Here is a 22,745-nt window from a genome sequence, read left to right on the forward strand (position 1 = left end):
AAGTTGTGTAGTCACTGAATTTATTTATTCTTGTTATTGACATAGGCACAAACTAGAGATTGTTTATATAACTTTTAGTGTCAGTTTATACTTAACCTGTATAATACTGTGATTTGAATTTATTTCCTCTGGATATTAATTCTGGATGTTACCTAAAATAAATCCTTTAAACTGAAAACTTAATTTTTCTTAGTTAACTGCCACAGCAGATCCCTGAATATGAATATTTAATGAGATTTCACAACATTATTTTAAAACTAGAATTATTTGTTTCTCAGGTCATGTCTTTCAAGTAGAAGATAACATAAATTCCTTAATAATGAAATAATAATAATAGTATGTTGGAACTCATTCTGTTGGCCAAGGATTCTTCTGAATGCTTCCTGACATAATCACTTAGCATTCACCACAAACCACTGATGTTGGTACTGTTGTGCCCACTTGACAAGTGACAAACAAGATCCAGCATTTCAGTGCCATAGCTAGTAAGCAGTGGAGCCACTATCATCAGTCTAGGCAGCCTGGCACCAGACCCTAGGCTCTGTATCACTGGGGGAACTTTTCATGTAGCCTATCCAGAGCTATAGTGATTCATCAAGTGAGGTCTCAAGACTCACCATTGGTCAATCTCTTCTTCTTAAATCTGTATTTTGTACACTACAACTCTGGGTCCTTCACGGCTGTGTAGGTGGAGAAATGACTTGGGAGATGCCTGGTGGGAATATTTAGAAGAAAGAGAGAACTGAGTTGATTCCCAACCCATTAGTGCTCTGGGGCAGGGGATGGGAAGAGGACCTTCCACTTCCAGATCACCTTTTGAACGGTGCCCTGTGGGAAACAATCACTGGTGGCATTGACAGACATGCCACTTAAGGATAAAAGAGGTTCAGGGTCGGAGATCCAGCCCAGACAAGTCAGCTGTCCATGTGACTACTGAGGAGTTCTGTGTGGAGAGCTATTTTTCAGCCTGGTTTTCTTTATAGCCATGCTAACGAGAACTTTGGGCCATTTCTATTCCTGCTCAGTGCCCCCACCCCCCAAACAATGACATTTTAATTCCACAGATACACTGCATGGTACATCTGTTTGGGTATTCTCTTTATGCTTTACCCATAAAAACCAAGCCAATTTTTGCTTCCTTGGGGCAGTGTCACCCCCACTGGGAACATGTAGCCTAGAGGTACCAATACATTGAGTGATTTGAGTAAACACTGGGTGAGAGAGTGGCCTTCAGTAAACAGACCTGGAAGGGGCTCATGAGCTTCAAGGTTAAAGGTTCCCCCAAGGGTAGGGTAGTACCTAAGGTAGGTGAGAAGAAATTTTCTTAAATATATGAGATCATGTGTTCTTTGACCTGGGTCACCATCCCCACCTCCCCAGATGCCACCCAGAGGTATGTTAAAGATTTTCTCTCTTCCTCATTGTTCAGTCACCAAGTTGTGTTGGACTGTTCACAACCCCATGGACTGCAGCACACCAGGCTTCCCTGTCTTTCACAATCTCCTGGAGTTTTCTCAGACTCATATCCATTGAGTCAGTGATGCCGGCCAGATCAGAGGATTTCATCCTCTTCCTCTTATTCTTCACTTAACTCTTGTTTCATCCTTCCCTCTGTGTTTTTAAGTGTAGTCACTACATAATCTAAAATGCCATTGTGTTGTTGATGGTATGTATCATTTCATGGTGGTGACTTGAATTGTTTGTTTTATTTAGAGACCGGCTTCCCAAGAAGCTTGCTTTACACTCTTTTTAATTAAGTTCAGAAAAATGGCTACTATTCCAATTTGTGAGAAATGGATAATGAAAATGCTTTAACTAAAAACTGTTGTGTGTTCTCTTGTGATCTCCCAATTCCCAAATAACACCCCTTAGAAAGAGTCAAGCAGCAGTTGGTGTTCCAAATAAAGAGCAAACTGACTGTTCCCTGTCCTGACATAACAGCTCATTTTCTCCTACCTGGTCCCTAAGTCATTTGAGTCATGTCAACTCTTGAGACCATATGGGCTGTAGCCCGCCAGACTCCTCCGTCCATGGGATTCTCCAGGCAAGAATACTGGAGTGGGTTGCCATGCCCTCCTCTAGGGGATCTTCCTGACCCAGGGATGAAACCTGTATCTCTTGTCTCCTGCATTGGTAGGTGGGTTCTTTATGAGTTCTTTATTTAGTTACCACCTAGAAACCCCAGTGCAGTGTAGGAGGAAATACCTAACATAGATAAATGTCCTGCTAACCTTTTCTCATTCAAATATCTTTTTCCTTGTGATTTTGCTGCTTCCGTAACTTTATTCTGAACTCAGTAACCCAGTACACATATAAAATGCCCTAATTAAACTTAAATATCCTCATATAATGACTTACTAGAAGGCATGATAAAGAAATAAGGTGCCCCAATATTTTTCTTTTCTTGCAAACAAGCTGTGATTTTTCAACTGGTCAAAGGGCTGGAGGCATTCCTAGAACAAAAAGGTTGGTGAAGAGAGCTGCTCCTCAGTCATGGGAAAGGCAGTCCACCCGATTATCATCTGAAGATTTGAAAGTACTGGAAGACCAACCAGAGAAACTGATCCCAAGAAGTCAGAGAGCTTGTTGGGAAAGGATAATCTTACATTTATAAGCGGGGGTGCCAAGCCTGGGTAGACAGAATCACCAGGGGAGCTTTTCATATTTTTCCTTCTCAACTCCCACCCCAGAGAGGTTCTGACTTCATAGGTCTTGAGTGGGATCTTGGGCACTTGTGTTTCCTAAAAGCTCCCCCAGGGGATTCTGATGTGCATTCAAGGTTGAAAATCACTACTTTAGATTACAGGGTGCTTTCACATACATTATTCAGGGTTTTGTATGCATAAAGAGAGGAAGTAGAAACATTTTAATGCCTCTTTATTGTTTAAGGAAACTGGAAGGGACAAGAGCAGTAACTGAAAATGAAAAGATTACAGAAATGTTTCCAAAAATTGGAGGAAAATGCCTTCACCTGTGTAGGGCTAAAATTAGGGATGATATCAATCCATGGAGTGTAGAACATTAAGGAAAGGCGTGTTTGTTCTTATTTCCTGCCCTGTTGGAATATTCTTAGGATGACAAAAATTCCCTTCCCAGAGAAGTTTAAAGATAGTTATCCAGTATTTAATGACTATTATTTTCTAAAACCTTATTTAGCCCACTCTATAAGTGATACATATTAGAGAAGTAAAATGTTGGTTGTTAGACGAAAAATTTGTTAGGAAATATCATGTTACTATTTCCATGTGCATTTGGGGGCTGTGCATATGATTGATATGTATAGATAGACAACGTGTCTTCACAATGATCCTTGCAGATTTCAGATGGTTATAATTAATAATTCTGCAGATAAAAGTGGAAAGTAACAACTTGGTTGTAGCCAGCCAAAGGACAATATAGAGCCTACTCTGGCTCTCAGCTTAGAGGAAATAGAAGTCAAGTCACAATGAGGAAGAAGAAAAGTAAGTTGTGATCAGAAACTAGGATATTGTGTCTTGAGATTTTAAAAGTGGGCAATGACAGAGCTTAGGCGGTGACCCAGAGGGCAAGTGACAGCTCCTGTCAACAAGGGAGAGGCTAAGCTCTCCACATCAGCCAACAAGGTGGAGAGGAACAGTGCTTCAGGTGCGGGAAAGAAAATCTTCCAGACCCTAAATATTTAAGATAAGGAATTCAGTTGATCACCCCCTTTTCCCTCTAGTTTCCAAGTAACAGAGAGTGACTAATAATAACAATAACAATAGTTCAACACTTAGTATATATCAGCATTGTTCCAGGCACTTTGCACACATTCCAACATGCACAATAATTTCTGTGACAATCAATACGATCATGCCCATTTTACAGGTGAAGAAACTGAGGCATAGGGTAAGCAGCTTACCCGATATGAGTTTTAAACACTGGTGGACAGAATTGGGATGAGAGAATATTTTTTGAAAGCTCTCAGCAAAGTAAGGGCACAGAGTCAGAGGAAGGGGCCTGGAGAGATATGAGGCCGGAATAATACATTGGAACTTTGTTGAGGAGAGCCCTAAACACCAGTGACCAGAGTTTGAACCTGATCTGTGGGTAAGAGGGAAATGATGTAATCAGCACTATTATCTTGAGACGATCGACTTTCAAATTTGAACAAACTAGGCTGGACTCAAAGGACAAGTCAGGGCTCTGTTGATTCTGCTTATAAGATAGGTAGTGAGGGGGTGGCAGGTGAAGGTTAAAGGAAGAGACATGTTTGATGTCTTTTTTAGAAGTCAGATACTAAGATTAGGTAACTGGTTGGATGCAGGGGGTGAGGAAGAGGGAAGAATTTAATTAGAATCCAAAGTTTCAAGTCTGAGTAACTGAGTGAACTATTGACAGATTTAGCAGAGGCATTCTGTGGGGATCAGAGGGGCCACATGAGTGGCTGGCTTTGCGGAGTAAATGGAGAATCTGTCATTTGTTGTGTCTACATCTGCAGGCAGGTGTAGCCGGAAGACCACAGCAGAAGCTGAACACGTAAGTTTGGAACTTGAGAAGAGTCTGTGCTAGGAATGAAACTTTTGGTGTCATCTGCATAATGGTGCTGTGATTAGAAACTTGGGAAGTGGATGAAATCACTGAGGGTGGGAAAAGGAAGGAATAAAGACCCTTGGAAGCTTTAAACTGGGAGACAAGCAGGAGGGAGAAGAGCCAGCAAAGGAGGCCAAAGGAGAGCAGTCAAAGAAGGACAGGCGCTCCTGAAGGTGTGCGTCGCGCATCACAAGGGAATGGAAGTGAAAGTGAAAGTCACTCAGTCATGTCACCCCAGTACAGTCCATGGCATTCTCCCGGCAAGAATACTGGAGTGGGTAGCCTTTCCCTTCTCCAGGGGATCTTCCCAACCCGGGGAGCAAACCCAGGTTTCCCGCATTCTCTACCAGCTGAGAGCCACCAGGGAAGCCCAATAATATACACAAAAATGTAAGAAGGTTCCAGAAAAGAGCTGACTTAGCAGGCCCTCACAGAGGCCAGGAAGAATAAAGCCATTTGGAGTTGCCGATTCCAAGGATATAAGGATGAAGAGTAGCAACACAAGGCTAGGAGGTCGCTTCCAACTGGAAGGAGAGAGTTGATCAGGGAGACAAAGGTCACAGCACTGGCCTGTTTCAAGAATTCGACAGCCAGGAAAAAAGAGGACAGTCACCTGAAGGGGTGAGACATGGAGAGAGATTTGTTTTGTTCTTAACATAAAGAAGACCACTTAAATCTATTGTAGTCAGAGATTTTTTTAAAAATGCCCTAGAGAGGATGCGTGAAGATGCACAGGTACTTTCAGGTGGTAGCAGCAAAAACCCTTCCTGTGGCAGAAACGGCAACAGAATGGAGTTCTAAAGTATTTCCTAACCTTGTCATAAAACAAGCCAGGACTCATGGAGCCATGATCCTGCCAAGTCCACACAGCAGTTGTCTTCGACAACAAGGCGATGAGGTGCGGGTGCCAGTGGCGGCGGGGGGGTCACTTCTCTGGGGGAAATGTGTGAATTTAATCCAGGGCAGAGGGAGAGAAACAGTCCTAAAGACAGTCTTGAAACATTTTTGTGGGGGCTGTGCTGGGTCTTTGATGCTGCTCAGGCTTTCTCTAGCTACAGCGAGCAGGGGCTACTCTAGCTGTGGTGCCCGGGCTTCTCACGGCAGTGGCTTCTCTTGTTCTGGAGCGCAGGCTCAGGATGAGCAGGCTCAGTAGTTGCCCTGAGACATGTGGCATCTGCCTGAACTAGCTATGGAACCCGTATCCCCTGCACTGGCTGTTGGATTCTTAACTACTGGATGACCAGGGAAGCCCCAAGACAGTCTAAAGAGTAAAATGTCTTCTTTCAAGGAGTAGGCAGAAGAGGAAACTTTGATAATAAACCTGGGGTGGGTAATATTAAGATTTTCCTTTTGTAAGTACTCTTTGCTGGAGAAGGCAATGGCACCCCACTCCAGTACTCTTGCCTGGAAAATCCCATGGACAGCCTGGTAGGCTGCAGTCCATGGGGTTGCACAGAGTCGGACACGACTGAGCGACTTCACTTTCACTTTTCACTTTCATGCACTGGAGAAGGAAATGGCAACCCACTCCAGTGTTCTTGCCTGGAGAATCCCAGGGACAGGGGAGCCTGGTGGGCTGCCGTCTATGGAGTCGCAGAGTCGGACACGACTGAAGTGACTTAGCAGCCATAGCAGCAGAGTTACTCTTTGCACAATGTAACCTTGTAAATATTCTGTGTGAAGTGTGGGGTATTTTTACCTGGTTTTTCAAAAAAGAGAGAGTTAAGTGCACTCAAGTGTCTGGATGTTATTGTTCTCACTCTACATGAGTGAACTCAACAACCTCCTGGGAAAAAATTAGGTAGAAAGGCAAAAATATTGACAGTGGTTAATGGGTGAGTGTTGGCTTTGACTGCTGGAGGCCTTGGAAGGACAAATGCTATCAAACAGTCAGCAAACAACCTGCTCCCTTGTCCTTTTCCTTCCTGTCCAGGGGATGGCAGTGGGCAATGCTAAGCAGCTAGAATAGAAAAGGGGGCAAAAAGGTTGCAGAGAGACTCCGAGTTTCCAGGAGACGTGCATGCCCTTCCTCTTCTGCAGGATGCGCTGGTACCCAGTGTGTCCCCAGGCATTCAGAAATGGTCCCTGGGGCCCCACGGCTGTCACAGTGCTGCATAGTCCTCAGACACGGAGAAAACCCAAGAGGTTGTTAGCACATCTCCCTCTGGGCATGAAACTGGGCTCAGCACCAGCCAGAGAATACCAGCAGGGATTTGCTCTTCTCCATGCTTGGATAATGGCTATTCCCTGATACCCAGGGAAGAATTAAGTACAATGCATAACTCATACTATATTACACACTCAATCCCAAACAGCTGGGCTGCTGATAAAATCTAAAAAGAAGAGAGAACTGGCTGCCCTCCATCTATACATAATGTATTCATAATAAATCTCTCAGTGAAGAGGTATAAAGAGCTCCTATTTCTGCTGCAGCCCAGGGAAGCAGAGCATTCGGCAAGTATCCAGTGAGTCTCATTAGCAGAGACAACCAGTGTGGGAACTCCGGAGGGACTCGCTCCACATTTCTGTTAGTAACAGCCATTTTTTACCTGAAACATGCTAGTAATTTTCCTGCTCACAAAATTCACTTTGCCTGAGGATTGATAACTATGCTTTTTCTTAATAGTTATTGAATACCCTTCATGTTCTAGAGACTACATAACAATAAAGCATTGCTTGTCACATTTTTTTGTTGTTGTTTTTTGGCTTTATTTCTAAAAAGATAAAACAGTAAAAAAAAAAAAAAATCCCAGAATGATTTATTTTCAAGGAAATGGAAATAATAAAACATAAAACAGTAGAGTTGTATAAAATCCTATGTTATGTATGAAATACCTACTCTAAAACTTACTGAAAAGTATAACTGATGACAGTCAAGAGTATTCTATATGAATATAAGAATTTTGATTCTGATGTGAGTCGTAGTGATTAAGGACAAGATTGGCAGAACACAACACTTCCCTCTTAGATTTTGCTTACAAAGTGCCACCCTGTGAGGAGACCCCTGGGGTGAGAGCCACTCACCAAGCCAACCAAATAATAATGGTTGACACCAGATAGAAACTGATGACAAAATGGAAGATATTTGTTAAAGGTAATTTTTACTTAAATTATTACTGAAATATTTTCTCACTGTAGTTAGAAAAGTGTCTCTCACGGTCATTTAGACTTTATAACAGTAAGATCATCTCAGTGTCTAGAAGGATCCTTACCCTCTTTAAGGAATAGAAATACAACATGCATTTGATCATTCAGTAGCAATTTTGGCTTAGATCATTTCAGAAAGAGGGGCATATAACTAACCAAGCCTCTTCAGAATGTTTATATGATCTATTAAGAAATCATTGCCACTGACTCATTTTTACAATAGAAAAATAGTATATACAAAATTGTAAGAAGGCAGTTAAAAAAAAACATTCTGCCTTTCTTAGAAGTTAAATGCCTGTCCCAGCATTACTGAGATAGACACAGAGTTGTCTTATCTTTTCTTTCAATGCCTGCTTGAATAAAGCAGCTGTGCCACCATTAAACATTCTTCTATGAGGTATGCTTAAGCAACCTTTAGTTTGTCTCTATTAGGAATATTCTTCAGAAGACATCTTTATTTTTCCAAACATTAGTTTAATTCTTCAGAATAGATTTCCTATTGAAAATGAATTTTCTGAAATGAAATTACTAGATTAAATGGTGTGAATATTTTAAAGCTCTTCTCAAACATTTTTCTAGTAGCTTTCCAACAGGGTATTTATTAAATTACTTAGTGAGACACGTGTACCCCAATGTTCATCGCAGCACTGTTTATAATAGCCAGGACATGGAAGCAACCTAGATGTCCATCAGCAGATGAATGGATAAGAAAGCTGTGGTACATATACACAATATTACTCAGCCATTAAAAAGAATACATTTGAATCAGTTCTAATGAGGTGGATGAAACTGGAGCCTATGGTACAGAGTGAAGCCAGAAAGGAAAACACCAATACAGTATACTAACGCATATATATGGAATTTAGAAAGATTGTAACGATAACCCTGTATGCGAGACAGCAAAAGAGACACAGATGTATGGAACAGTCTCTTGGACTCTGTGGGAGAGGGTGAGGGTGGGATGATTTGGGAGAATGGCATTGAAACATGTATAATATCATATAAAAAATGAATCGCCAGTCTAGGTTGGATGCAGGATACAGGATGCTTGGGGCTGGTGCACTGGGATGACCCAGAAGGATGGTATGGGGAGGGAGGTGGGTGGGGGGTTCAGGATTGGGTTATTTAAACAAAGTTTTTTTTAAAAAAAATTACCTTATACCAGCAATGTATGAAATATCATTTTACTCCTGGCTGAGAAGTGAAAAGTGAAAGTCGCTCAGTCGTGTTCGACTCTTTGCTACCCAGTGGACTCTATACAGTCCATGGAATTCTCCAGGCCAGAATACTGGAGTGGGTAGCCTTTCCCTTCTCCAGGGGATCTTCCCAACCCAGGGATCAAACCATGATCTCCCACATTGCAGGCAGATTCTTTACCAACTGAGCTATGAACAAGCTGCTAATAAGACTACATTACCTTTATTTGTGTTTATTTCATCCCTTGCAAGCTTGAAAATTTTTGCCACTATTTGTTCACAGTATTCTGTGTGTGTACTTGGTTTTTAATTCTTGTCTTTTTGGATTACCTGTCCCAGCTCAGTCTCAACTGCTCACCTCCCTTTTGTTGCTTTGTGCAGGCTCCCATGATTCATTCAGCTACTGGGTAGATGAAAAGTCCCCAGTGGGGCCTGACCAAACCCCAGCAATCAAACGCCTCGCCAGGATCTCGTTCGTGAAGAAGGTCATGAAGAAATGGTCTGTGACTCAGAACCTGACATTCCGAGAACAGCTGGATGCTGGGATCCGTTACTTTGACCTGCGTGTGTCTTCCAAGCCAGGGGACGCCGACCAGGAAATCTACTTCATTCACGGGCTTTTTGGCATCAGGGTCTGGGATGGACTGATGGAGATCGACTCATTCCTCACACAGCACCCCCAAGAGATTGTCTTCCTGGATTTCAACCACTTCTACGCCATGGATGAGGCCCATCACAAACGCCTGATTCTCCGGATCCAGGAGGCCTTTGGAAGCAAGTTGTGCTCAGCCTGCAGTGTGGAGAGCATGACGCTGCGGAATCTGTGGGAGAAGAAGTGCCAGGTAGGAGGGAACAGAGAGAAACTTCCAAGGGCAAGAACGGAACTCTTCCTGCTTTTTCTGGGTCACCAACTCTAAGACATCTCATTCCAGGGCCCTTAGGGTAGAAGGCGTAGAGTGTTTGTAATAATAAAAATCTGGTTCCTGGGCTCTCAGATGGCTCCAAGGGCTCCCCTGGGTACCACTGAAGCGGGATTGATACCTGCCAAATATTTACTACTTGTTTGGCAATGTTTGAGCATCTAAGTTGACTTTGAATGACCTGGCCAGAACCAGCCCAAGGCAGAGTTGTGAAATAGGACCGGTTGGCCATTGCCATTTTTCTATCTCCCATCCAGTCTGTTCTCCTCGTTCCCCTTAGGGATAATCTGTCCCATTGTGCCTTCAAGTCAATGTCAGATCGTCCCTGACAAATGATAATTGATAGGTAGAAGTGTTAGCTGACAAAGGCACAGGAAGTAACTCATCTCAGAGGTGTTAACATTTTTAAAGGCGTTTGGGTCAGTGGGGGAGACAGAGTTAAGGAAGGAAAAACCCATGAAGGGATCAAGGCTGGAAGAGCACCCCCAAGTTGAGAAGAGCCCAAAACTTAGACCCATGATGCAGAAACTCAGGAAAAGGAGTGTGAGCCTCAGATAAATTCTTCTCTGGTCCCAGAGGATGGTGATGGTGGAGAGGAGAGCTTTAGAAATGGTCAGGCTCCAATATAGACTCTTTTAAAAGGAAGGAAAAAAAAAAAAAGACCTTTCTTTCACAGTTGCTACCTTACTCATAGATGCATTAACCAAAACATCTTCAAGAGACAGTTATTTTTGAACCGAGAGAAGAGCTTTTAATTAAAAATCAATTTAAGATCACTCATGTGCAAATATATGTTGAACACAAGTATGTGCCAAGCTCCAGACTAAAGCACTTGGGTTAAATCTGTAAATAAAAAAAAGATCCTTGCCCTGAGGGAGATTTCATTCAGGTGGAGGGAGATAGATCATAGGTAATAAATATGATAAATACAGTATATGAAATGTTAGAAAGTCATGGGAGCAATGGAAAAAGAAAGGCAAGCAGTGTAAGGGGAACCAGGGTTCTGTGGGTTGGAGGGTCACTAACAATTTTAAATAGTTTGATCAGAGTAGCCCTTGTTGAAAAGATGGCATTTGAGGGAGTTAATCTATTGGGAAAGAGCTTTCCCAGCAGAGGAACCAACCAGAGCAGAGCCCCAAAGCAGGAAGGCGCCCGGCATTGTTGAGGAAAAGCAGGAACTGTGGGGCTGGAGAGCAGAGCAGCAGAGGAAGGCAGAGAGATGGTAGGGGATCGTAGGAACCTTATAAGGACTTGGCTTTTAATCTGAGTGAGAAAGGTTCTGGGAGGGTTCCAAGCCCAGAGTGCTATGACCTGACTTAGGTTTTGATGGCATCCCTCTGGTTACTAAGAAGAGACTTGGAGTAGAGACAGAAGGAAAGTATGGAAACCAGCGAGGAGAATCTCAGTGGAAAGTGGTCAGATTTTGAACCTAGGAGAAGTTAGAGCTAATAGGGTTTCCTCGTTGTTGGGACCATGAGGATTCAAGGATGACTCCCAGACTTGGCCTGAGGAGCGAGAAACACTGGGTCACACTCTGCACCCTTAAATGGCTCTACAAAAACTGAAGAGTCAACTCTCAGTGTCTGTTAAAGTTATCTAAGCTATTTTTCTTCACTAAAACTTTCATAAGTGACATTTGCCAAATATTTACCACCCCTCTACCCTAAACATAAGTTTACATCTGTTTGGACTCTGAAGCCTAATTTGGAGAAATTTTTCCCCAGTGGAATCTCTCTCTTACAACATTAAATAATACTAGTAACAAGAGCTATAATAACATTTATGGGACTTTTACAGTGTGCTAAGTACAGGGATTAACTCATTTAATTCTCTCAAGAGCACTATGACATAGGTTGTCATTATTATCCTCATTTTACAGATCTGAAAACTGAGGCTTTCCCAGGAGAACATTGCTGGTGAGCGGCATGGCTGTCACAGTCACAGACTGCCACCTCCCCAGACTTCCCCCAGTTCTCAATGCTTTTCCAGGGCTGTTCACACATCTTGGTGATTTTCACAACCAGAGTCATAGATTATGCTAACAAAAACGCTTTGGCTTTATTCACAATCCTCTATTATTATAGACTTTCAGAGGGTTAGCTGAATGGGAGACAGGGAAGATCTATGAATGGCCCTTTGAATATGAGGATTTGGGTAAGGTTAAATTTTGAGCTAAGTTGGTAAACAGGTTATAATTTTATAATTTTGTACACAGATAGGCTGTGCATATATTGCATACCAGATCATTTAGAAATTTGCAGAGAAACAGGTAATTTCAGGAGTAACGAATCATGTGGGCAGTGAATTTCTAGCACAGAGTAAAGCTCTGTTATAGTTTTAAGTGTGGGCTAATCCAGTATCACGGTAATCCAAGCCTATGCTCCAACCAGTAATGCTAAGAAGCTGAAATTGAACGGTTCTATGAGGATCTACAAGACCTTTTAGAACTAACACCCAAAAGAGATGTACTTTTCATTATAGAAGACTGGAATGCAAACGTAGAGAGTCAAGAAACACCTGGAGTAACAGGCAAATTTGGCCTTGGAGAACAGAATGAAGCAGGGTAAAGGCTAATAGAGTTTTGCCAAGAGAACGCACTGGTCATAGCAAACACCTTCTTCCAGCAACACAAGAGACGACTCTACACGTGGACATCACCAGAAGGTCAACACCAAAATCGGATTGATTATATTCTTTGCAGCCAAAGATGGAGAAGCTCTATACAGTCAGCAAAAACAAGACCGGGAGCTGACTGTGGCTCAGATCATGAACTCCTTATTGCCAAATTCAGACTTAAATTGGAGAAAGTAGGGAAAACCGCTAGACAATTCAGGTATGACCTAAATCAAATCCCTTATGATTATACAGTGGAAGTGAGAAATAGATTTGAGGGACTAGATCTGATAAACAAGAGTGACTGATGAACTATGGACGGAGGTTCATGACATTGTACAGGAGACAGGGATCAAGACCATCCCCATGGAAAAGAAATGCAAAAAAGTAAAATGGCTGTCTGGGGAGGCCTTACAAATAGCTGTGAGAAGAAGAGAAGCCAAAAGCAAAGGAGAAAAGGAAAGATATAAGCATCTGAATGCAGAGTTCCAAAGAATAGAAACAAGAGATAAGAAAGCCTTCCTCAGCGATCAATGCAAAGAAATAGAAGAAAACAACAGAATGGGAAGGACTAGAGATCTCTTCAAGAAAATTAGAGATACCAAGGGAACATTTCATGCAAAGATGGGCTCCATAAAGGACAGAAATGGTATGGACCTAACAGAAGCAGAAGATATAAAAAGAGGTGGCAAGAATACACAGAAGAACTATACAAAAAAGATCTTCACGACCCATATAATCATGATGGTTTGATCGCTCACCTAGAACCAGACATCCTGGAATGTGAAGTCAAGTGGGCCTTAGAAAGCATCACTACAAACAAAGCTAGTGGAGGTGATGGAATTCCAGTTGAGCTATTTCAAATCCTGAAAGATGATGCTGTGAAAGTGCTGCACTCAAAATGCCAGCAAATTTGGAAAACTCGACACTGGTCACAGGACTGAAAAGGTCAGTTTTCATTCCAATTCCAAACAAAGGCAATGGCAAAGAATGCTCAAAGTCCGCACAATTGCATTCATCTCACATGCTAGTAAAGTAATGCTCAAAATTCTCCAAGCCAGGCTTCAGCAATACATGAACTGTGAACTTCCAAATGTTCAAGCTGGTTTTAGAAAAGGCAGAGGAACCAGAGATCAAATTGCCAACATCTGCTGGATCATGGAAAAGGCAAGAGAGTTCCAGAAAAACATCTATTTCTGCTTTATTGACTATGCCAAAGCCTTTGACTGTGTAGATCACAATAAACTGTGGAACATTCTGAAAGAGATGGGAATACCAGACCACCTAACCTGCCTCTTGAGAAATCTGTATGCAGGTCAGGAAGCAACAGTTAGAACTGGACATGGAACAACACACTGGTTCCAAATAGGAAAAGGAGTACATCAAGGCTGTATATTGTCACCCTGCTTATTTAACTTATATGAAGAGTACATCATGAGAAACACTGGACTGGAAGAAGCACAAGCTGGAATCAAGATTGCTGGGAGAAATATCAATAACCTCAGATATGCAGATGACACCACCCTTATGGCAGAAAGGGAAGAGAAAGTACAAAACCTCTAGATGAAAGTGAAAGAGGACAGTGAAAAAGTTGGCTTAAAAGTCAACATTCAGAAAACTAAGATCATGGCATCTGGTCCCATCACTTCATGGCAAATAGATGGGGAAACAGTGGAAACAGTATCAGATTTTATTTTGGGGGGCTCCAAAGTCACTGCTGATGGTGATTGTAGCCATGAAATTAAAAGACACTCCTTGGAAGGAAAGTTATGACCAACCTAGATAGCATATTAAAAAGCAGAGATATTACTTTGCCAACAAAAGTCCATCTAGCCAAGGCTATGGTTTTTTCCAGTGGTCATGTATGGATGTGATAGTTGGACTGTGAAGAAAGCTGAGTGCCAAAAAATTGATGCTTTTGAACTGTGGTGTTGGAGAAGACTCTTGAGAGTCCCGTGGACTGCAAGAAGATCCAACCAGTCCATCCTAAAGGAGATCAGTCCTGGGTGTTCATTATAGGACTGATGCTAAAGCTGAAACTCCAGTACTTTGGCCACCTCATGCGAGAGTTGACCCATTGGAAAAGACCCTGATGCTGGGAGAAATTGGACGCAGGAGGAGAAGGGGACGACAGAGGATGAGACGGCTGGATGGCATCACTGATTCGCTGGACTTGAGTTTGGGTAGACTCTGGGATTTGGTGATGGACAGGGAGGCCTGGCGTGCTGCGATTCATGGGGTTGCAAACAGTTGGACATGATGAGCGACTGAACTGAACTGAACTGAACTGAACTGAATCTATATCATTCAACAACCAACACCCCTAAAATTATGACGGAAAGAGACTGTGATGACCTGTCAGAAAAAGGGCTCATGTCATCAATTTAAATTTCAGGGCTTCCTTGTTCCACTTTCTTTCCCAGAGTTTTTCCTGCCATGCCTCTTAAAAGCTGAACAAAGAGATCTCCAGCAGAGCCTCAGTTACCTCCTCACTGTTGGAGCATGCCACACTGGCGGTTAAACTTTAAATATTCATTATGTAGTGAGCTGCCTTGCATGTAACCCCTAGAGTATTTTATTACCATAATTTAATGGCAAGAAGTGTACAACCATTCAGTCACATTTCATTTACTCCATATGCAGTTACATCCCAGCTCACAGGTATGTGCTGGTACATTAGTGGCTATGGGTTTTGAAGGTACAGTGAATGAGAAGATTTCATCTACAACTTGGCAGTATTTAGAATCTTAATGAGAAGGTAAGAAGACTATGTGACATTAGTAAAATATAAGACAACTGATATACAATTATGAGACAAAACTGCCTCAAATGTACTGTATGAAGAAAAGCGTTTGTAAGCCATCAGTTGAAAAATAGTATATAGTCTAAATCTACATCCCGGGGCCCTTGGAAAAGAATGATCAAAATAAGAAGAGGTCAATTAAAGAATAATTCTTACAGGAAATGAGATTTTAAATCTGAGTCTCGGGAGAAAACTGGCGCATGAATTGCTGAGCTGGAGGGAAGAATATCTCTTATGGGAAATACAGCAGAGTGAGGTCGGGAGTCTGATGCCAAACACAGGCCCCAGGCAAGCTGCTGCCCCTAGAATTCTGTAAAAGGAGTCCTGGTGTGCTAGGCCAACCTCCTACTGTAAACAGAAATTACCCCTCTAACCTTCAGGATCGGATTACTTGAGAGGCTCCTGAGGAAAGGCATAAAGCCCCTTTTGTAGAATGTGGCCTTTTTGCACATTCTCTAAGGCAGAGTGAAGAACGGCACTGTCCTTTCAACCCCTGACCCTCTGCCCAGGGGCCAGGAGCACAGGCAGTGGTCTGACGGGCCATGTTGAAGGATCATGCAGCTTTCTGCCTCTCCTCCCACAGCCAGCTCTTCACCCTTATGGATGTTGGAGACCCCGGCCTTCCAAACAAGCCAGTTACAACGCCAGCAGGAAATCCTCCCCAATCTCCCAGGCAATCTGCTTACGATGAGCCTGTGATTAACCTCATTAACACATGTGTTTACCACGGACATCATTAGTTGTCAGTCAGACATTACTCAGAGCCATTAAACACAACGAGAACAGCCATTAGTCTGTTCAGTGCACGGAGCCTGGCGCTCCCTTGCTCCAGGCCTTCCAGAGCAGTTAGGCTCCTTAGTCACCAGCTGAATGTGCCCCGGAAACAAGACCCACATTCAGAGTCTTGCCCTTGGGTGCCTGGAGGATTATGCTCTCAGGCCAGCTATCCAAGGATTGCAGTCCAGGGAATGTAAATACACAGGCTGGACATTCCCTTAGGAAAGAATCCCTGCCACCCAGGAGGAGAGAAAATACACTGCTGACCTCGGTTCAATTCCTGGGTCGGGAATATCTGCCGGAGAAGGGATGGGCTACCCACTCCAGGATTCTTGGGCTTCCCTTGTGGCTCAGCTGGTAAAGAATCCGCCTGCAATGCAGGAGACCTAGGTTTGATCCCTGGTTTGGGAAGATTCCCCTAGAGAAGGGAAAGGCTACCCACTCCAGTATTCTGATCTAGAGAATCCCATGGACTATGATGTCCATGGGGTCACAGAGTCGGAGACTGATCGACTTTCACTCACTCACTCTGGAAACCTAAGCAGCAGAGCTCTGGACTGGGACAATCCCTGTCTCTCAGCTGCCTTCAGAAGCTAATTAATGCTGCAATGTAGCTTGCTAATTATTTTAGCAATATTGCTAGTATCACCACCATCCTGAGAGGGCCCAATGGAGACGCATCCCCTACTCGAAGTTTTCCCTGTCCTGTGCAGCTCCTGCTCTCCCTTCCTCACCTGGCAGATTTCATTCAAAATCAGCACACACAACTGAAAACCTGAGACCTCTCAGATTAGTTCAGTGTGTCGATCTCAACCCAAGGGTTCAGGGTCAATTCTGTGAGCATAGGAGTCATAACTTACACACAGGACTAACCACAGAGGTTCTCCACCTGGGGTCCAGAGATTCCCAAGGGAAGGGGGTCAGGGTAGAATTGAAGAAGTCCGTGAATTTGGATGGTAAAAGCACTGCTTGTTTACTTTTAGCCTCTAACTGAATATCAGCATAACCACTGATAGGAGTGTGGCTCATGAATTGCCCTCCTTTGTTTGTTCTGAACGTTTCAGGTTCTTATCTTCTATCACTGTCCCTTCTACAAGCAATACCCCTTCCTGTGGCCTGGAAAGAAGATCCCAGCACCTTGGGCCAATACCACGAGTGTGCGCAAACTCATCCTATTCTTGGAGACCACACTGAGTGAGCGCCCCCCCCATGGCTCCTTCCACGTGTCTCAAGCTATCCTCACACCCAGAGTGAAGACCATTGCCCGGGGCCTAGTTGGCGGCCTCAAGAACACACTGGTCCACAGGTAGGAATGAGCTTCCTTCCCACAAGTGAGGGTTAAAAAAAAATCTCTTTATCTTGATTTTCTTCTGAATAAACAGCAGTAAAACTGTATACTTTGAAGATTTAAAATAACAAAATTCCCAAAGCATAGTATTTGAAAAAGCTGTGCACTTGAGGTGACCTACATGAACCATAGCCAGAGGATCTCTAAATAAAATATTCTGTTGAAATACACATATCATACCATGAATACTCTAAATTTCAATATGCAAAGCACTTTCAGCCACCAGCAGTCGGCTCCTGTTCACATCAGGCTTGCAGTTCTGTCTTGTTCTTGCCCCTGCCCTCAGAGCTTCCCAAGCACTCATGCTCTTATGAGGCATTAAATGAAGCTTCTGGGCCAGGTGCTAGTGATTCAGAGGTGGCCCACCCAGGATTTAGGATGTCCTTCTCCCTTCTTTAAGTGACAGTCCTAAAGAAGCAGCTCAGGATACCACCCACCATGTCATAGCTTCAGATACATCCTTGGAGCAGAATTGATCCTGACTGTACAGTTAGGCAGGAGAAGCTCCAGAAATGTTGTATTAAATGATGTTTTTTTATCCTGGACACTGATAAATGATAGGTGTTGTCAAGAAAAAGGATGGCTTTTATATACGTACAAGTATGTGTGTATGCCTATGCCTCTGTATAAATGCAGTGTTATAAATACATCTACCTAATAGGGCATCCCTTGCAGTCAGAGCTGAGGAAGTTAATATATTTGGGTAACAAGGGATATTTACAAGAATCACTTCATTCCCAAGTTCTGTTCTAGGTGCTGAGCGCCGGTGTTCAGATAATGAAAGATCCACCCAAAAATTGTGTCCCTGTCTATCTGGGTGGTTTGGGTAGCGTGACTTCCTATAGCAGGAGCTCACCTGGCAGTCATTTGGATAACAACCTGAGAGCTCCTGATTGTGCTGGCCATGAGCAGAACTAGAAACCCCTTTCTTTGTGTCTCCACTGTCTTCACTGAATTACCTGTGCTTAACTTGGGAAAGAGTTTCATAAACCAAGATCAGGATTATGAACTTTCCTTTGTATAGTATATGCTCACATATCCATACCATTTCCTTATGCCTTTGGTAAATTTGTAGAGCAATATTATTTATTTACTTATTCAGTGATGAATAGGAGCTAGATCCAGAGACACAGGATGAATAATCTAGTCTCTGCCCCCACAGGTGTACATTCTGTGAGGAAAAATAAACATGTAAATTTCCGTGTAACACTGAAAAAAGTGAAGTGAAAGTCATGTCCAACTCTATGCAACCCCATGGACTGTAGCCCTCCAGGCTCCCTGTCCATGGGATTCTCTATGATGAAGTCTGTGCAGAGAGTTGTACTTACACGGGAGAGGAAGTCTTTAAAAATAAAGATTGTTTTATCTTATTGGCTCGATATATCTTAGTCCCCAGAGGAGGAAATGGCAACCCACTCCAGGATTCTTGCCTAGAAAATCCTATACACAGAGGAGCTTTGTGGGCTACAGTCTATGAGGCTGCAGAGTCAGACATGACTGAGCACACATTCCCTGGAAATTCACATGTCAAAATCGTAACCCCCAGTCCCTCAGAATGTGGCTGTATCTGGAGAAAGAAGCTTTAAAGAGGTAGTTAACTTAAAATGAGGCCCTTTGGGTGAGCCGTGACCCAATCTGACGGGTGTCCTCGTAAGAGGAGGAGATTAGGATATGCAGAGACCCTGGGGATGGGTGTGCACGGAGAACAGCCCCTGTGAGGATGCAGGGAGGTGGCTGTCTTCAGGTCAAGGAGCAGGCCTCAGGAGAAGCCAGAACTGCTGACACCTTCATCTTGGACTTTGGACCTCCAGAGCTGTGGGGAAATAAAGTTCTGGTGTTCAAACATTTTCTTAACAGCAGCCCTGAACAACTAACACAGTCCCTTTACAACAGGCTGCCTTTGACAAGTTTCCTGAGGACTCACTCTGAGCTGTGGTTTTTCTCACCAGTTAAGTGGGTTTAGTAACACCGCACAAGATTGTGGAGTCTTAACAGGAAAGTGCCTCCCACAGCGCCTGGCCCAAAACAGGCCTGCCAAGCCCATCCCCACAATGGACCAGCCTTGCTCTCAGTGGGTAGAAAGCCAGAGGGACGTTTCTGAGCTGCTCTGCAGCCTGTGAGATTCAGTGCTTCACGGACCGAAAGCAGTATGTGGCTCAGCCGTCTGCACTGATCTCTTGGTAAAGAGGCCCTGGGGAAGGCTAAGAGTTAAGAAAATGAAGCAGCTCCTGCTCACAGTGGGTTCTGCATCCCCCTTTCTTTGTGCGCAGTCCTGGTTATCTGATCCGTGCCCTGGGGAAGGCTGCCACGTGAACCCAAAGGTGACACAGAGCTCTTTGTTGGCTCTGGCTTGAGTCAGCCGACGTGCCTCCACCAGATGTTTAATTCTCATTTCCCCGTGATGACCAGAAGGTGGCACCTGCATTTCATCCTTAAATACAGACAAGCGGGTGGTGTGTGTTTTTTTTTTTTTTTTCCCCAAGAAAGCTTGAATGCATCAGATTCTGTGCTGCTGTGGCCTTCCTGTGGGCCACTCCTTGTTCCAGATCTCTGCCTCCAAAGGAAGACTGCATTTGTGACCCTCCCCTCTCAGGACACAGCATTTTGTGCTTTAGGAAATTTTCCTACCTCCACCCTTAAATCTCTCTACTATTATGATTCCTTCTCCCAATACTTACATTGTACTTATTATATCCCAGGCCCTCGTCTAAGCACTTTACACTATATTACTATGTGTGCCAACTTTATTTTGCTGTGTGTGCTGTGCCAAGTTGCTTCAGTCATGTTTGACTCTTTGCGACCCTATGGACTGTTGCCTACCAGGCTCCTCTGTCCATGGGATTCTCCAGGCAAGAATACTAGAGTAGATTGCCATGCCCTCCTCCAAGAAATCTACCTGACCCAGGGATCAAAGCTGCATTTCTCATGCATTGATAGGCGGGTTCTTTACCACTAGCACCACCTAGGAAGCCCCCGTTACTTTATTTAATGCCCCCTAAATCTATATGAAGTATTATTATGGTCCCCATTTTACTGGGGGAGAGACTGAGCCACAGAGATTTTGAATAGGTTATAGTCAAATCAAGGGTGTTACTAAGTCTTCAGGAGTCCCAGTTAAAAATGGAAGTACCCCTGTGATAGTGGCCTACTAAGTCCTAATCAGCTATGAATCTAAAAATGCAAATCAATATATGAGATGTGTTTTAGCCCATGGCTGATTGTAGAGTCCCAGAACTGACTGTAGTTGTCAGGATAAAAGGGAAAGAAAGAGAAAGACAAAATGCTGCGTGGCCTTGACAGGGTTGCCTGGGGGAGACTGAGGAGTCGGCTGTGTGCTCAGAAGAGGGAGAGCAGCTTCCCAGGATCAAGGAGCCGAGAAGGTGACAACCAAGGACAGTGTTACCAAAAGAAGAGAAACGGGCCCATTGAGAAATAAACTCAGTTTATTTTCAGATTTTACCTAGAGAAAATCCTTCCTAAAAATACTCCAGTCTCTTACCCAAACATTAGCCCTGGTTTGTGTCTTCCTTGCAGCATCTTCAAGGTTGCAAGCACTTAGTGAGCCATTTTACCATAATGTAAAACTTAGTGCTTCGTTACTCCCTCCTCTATACCACCCATGGTGTTTGCACTTACTGCTAGTAGGAACTATCACATTAAACTGTCATCATCTGTTTACATCTCTGAATTCTGAGCTTCTTTAGACATAACATTCTGGCGTTCACATAGGAAGTCCTCAAATTATAACAAGAGACTGACAGACTGTCGGTAAGACAACTGTGAACAAGCATTGGTCTGTTAAGAAGCCACACATGCTGCTGTCTCCATATGGCAAAAGTGAGCCTTGACCCATACTTCACACCATATATTAAGATTAACTTGAGATGGATCTTAGATCTAAACATAAAAGCTAAAATTATAAAACTGTTAGAAGAAAACAGGAAAATATCGTGTGACTTGGGAGCAGGCAGAAGTTTCTTAAGTTACAGAAACCATAAAAGGAAAAAAAAAAAGATAAACTCCATCAAAATTAAGGAATTCAGCGCACCAAAATAGGCCATTGAGAAAATTAATAAGCAACCTACAGGGGAGGATAAAATATTCAAAAAGCATAGTATCCAGAATATATAACTTCTACAACTCAACAGTTAAAAGAAAAAGAGCAAAAGGGAGAATGGGTGAAAGAATTAAGCAGATACTTCCCAAAGAAGATACATAAATGGCCAGTAAGTACATGACAAACTGGTCAACATCATTAGTGATCAGAAAAATGCCAAGTGAAACACCATGAGGTAACTTTTCACACCCACTAGAATGGCTAAAATTAAGAGACTGATAGCACCAAATTTGAGAGAGAATGTGAAGCAACCAGAACTCTTACACTTTGTTCATGAAATGTACAATGAAACGACCTCTTTGGGAAAAGATCTGGAAGCTTCTTATAAAACCAAATGTAAATCTCACATATAATAAAACAACTTCACTCTTTGATATTTACCCAAGAAAAATGAAAATAAATGTTCATTAAAAAAGACTTATATAAAGATGACCATAACAGTTTTATTCATAATATCCAAAAACTGGAAACATCCTGTTTACCCATCAATAAGAAAGTGGATAAATTGCAGCGTATGCATACAGTGGAATACTATCCGGTGATTAAAAAAAAGAACAAGTTGCTGATGCGTGCAGTGACACAGATGACTTTCAAAACCATAATGCTGAGTGAAAGAGCTTGGTTTATGTATAGTTCTAGACCAGGCAAATTTAATCTGTGGTTAAAAGAAAATCAGTATAAGTATTGCCTCTGGGAGAGTGGGGGCAGGGTTCGATGGGCAATATGAATTCAGGAACTTTCTGGGATGCTGGTAATATTCTCTACATTGATATGGCTGTGGATTATGTATATACATTTGTCAAAATTCAACTAGTGTTCACTTAAGATTTGTGCATTTTATTGTGTACAAAATCTATGTCAAAAGAAAAATTGAAAAGAAATACTGAACCCTAGTTAATGGTCTTCTTACTGAGGTATTGAGAGGAATGCTAGTGGTGCTAGCGGTAAAGAGCCCACCTGCCAGTGCAGAAGACGTAAGAGATGCCGGTTCGATCCCTCGGTTGGGAAGATTCCCTGAAGGAGGGCATGGCCACCCACTCCAGGATTCTTGCCTGGAGAATCCCATGGACAGAGGAGCCTGGCGGGCTACAGCCCATAGGGTCGCAAAGAGTCAGACATGACTGAAGCGACTTAGCACACATGCACATATAAATGTTTGTAGTTGGAATTTGTCAAAAAATATAATATTGATTGATAGAGTTACAAAGAGTTGGGCACAGCTTAGCAACTGAGCATGCGCTGAGCACAATGGACAGATATGTGGTAAACAAAT

The 22,745-nt window shown here is 43.0% G+C and overlaps 1 protein-coding gene across 1 annotated transcript in view; it reads left to right on the plus strand.

Annotated features, from left to right (window-relative positions):
- The window catches only part of PLCXD2 (phosphatidylinositol specific phospholipase C X domain containing 2), a 54,265-nt gene that overhangs the window by 28,473 nt on the left and 3,047 nt on the right, over positions 1-22,745 (plus strand). The window contains exons 2-3 of the mRNA XM_069552944.1: positions 9,276-9,736; positions 17,072-17,313. Coding sequence (XP_069409045.1) covers positions 9,276-9,736; positions 17,072-17,313 — 703 coding nt within the window. The remainder of the gene's footprint in view (positions 1-9,275; positions 9,737-17,071; positions 17,314-22,745) is intronic.

The sequence above is a fragment of the Ovis canadensis genome, chromosome 1, assembly GCF_042477335.2.
Source record: "Ovis canadensis isolate MfBH-ARS-UI-01 breed Bighorn chromosome 1, ARS-UI_OviCan_v2, whole genome shotgun sequence".
Classification (NCBI taxonomy): domain Eukaryota; kingdom Metazoa; phylum Chordata; class Mammalia; order Artiodactyla; family Bovidae; genus Ovis; species Ovis canadensis.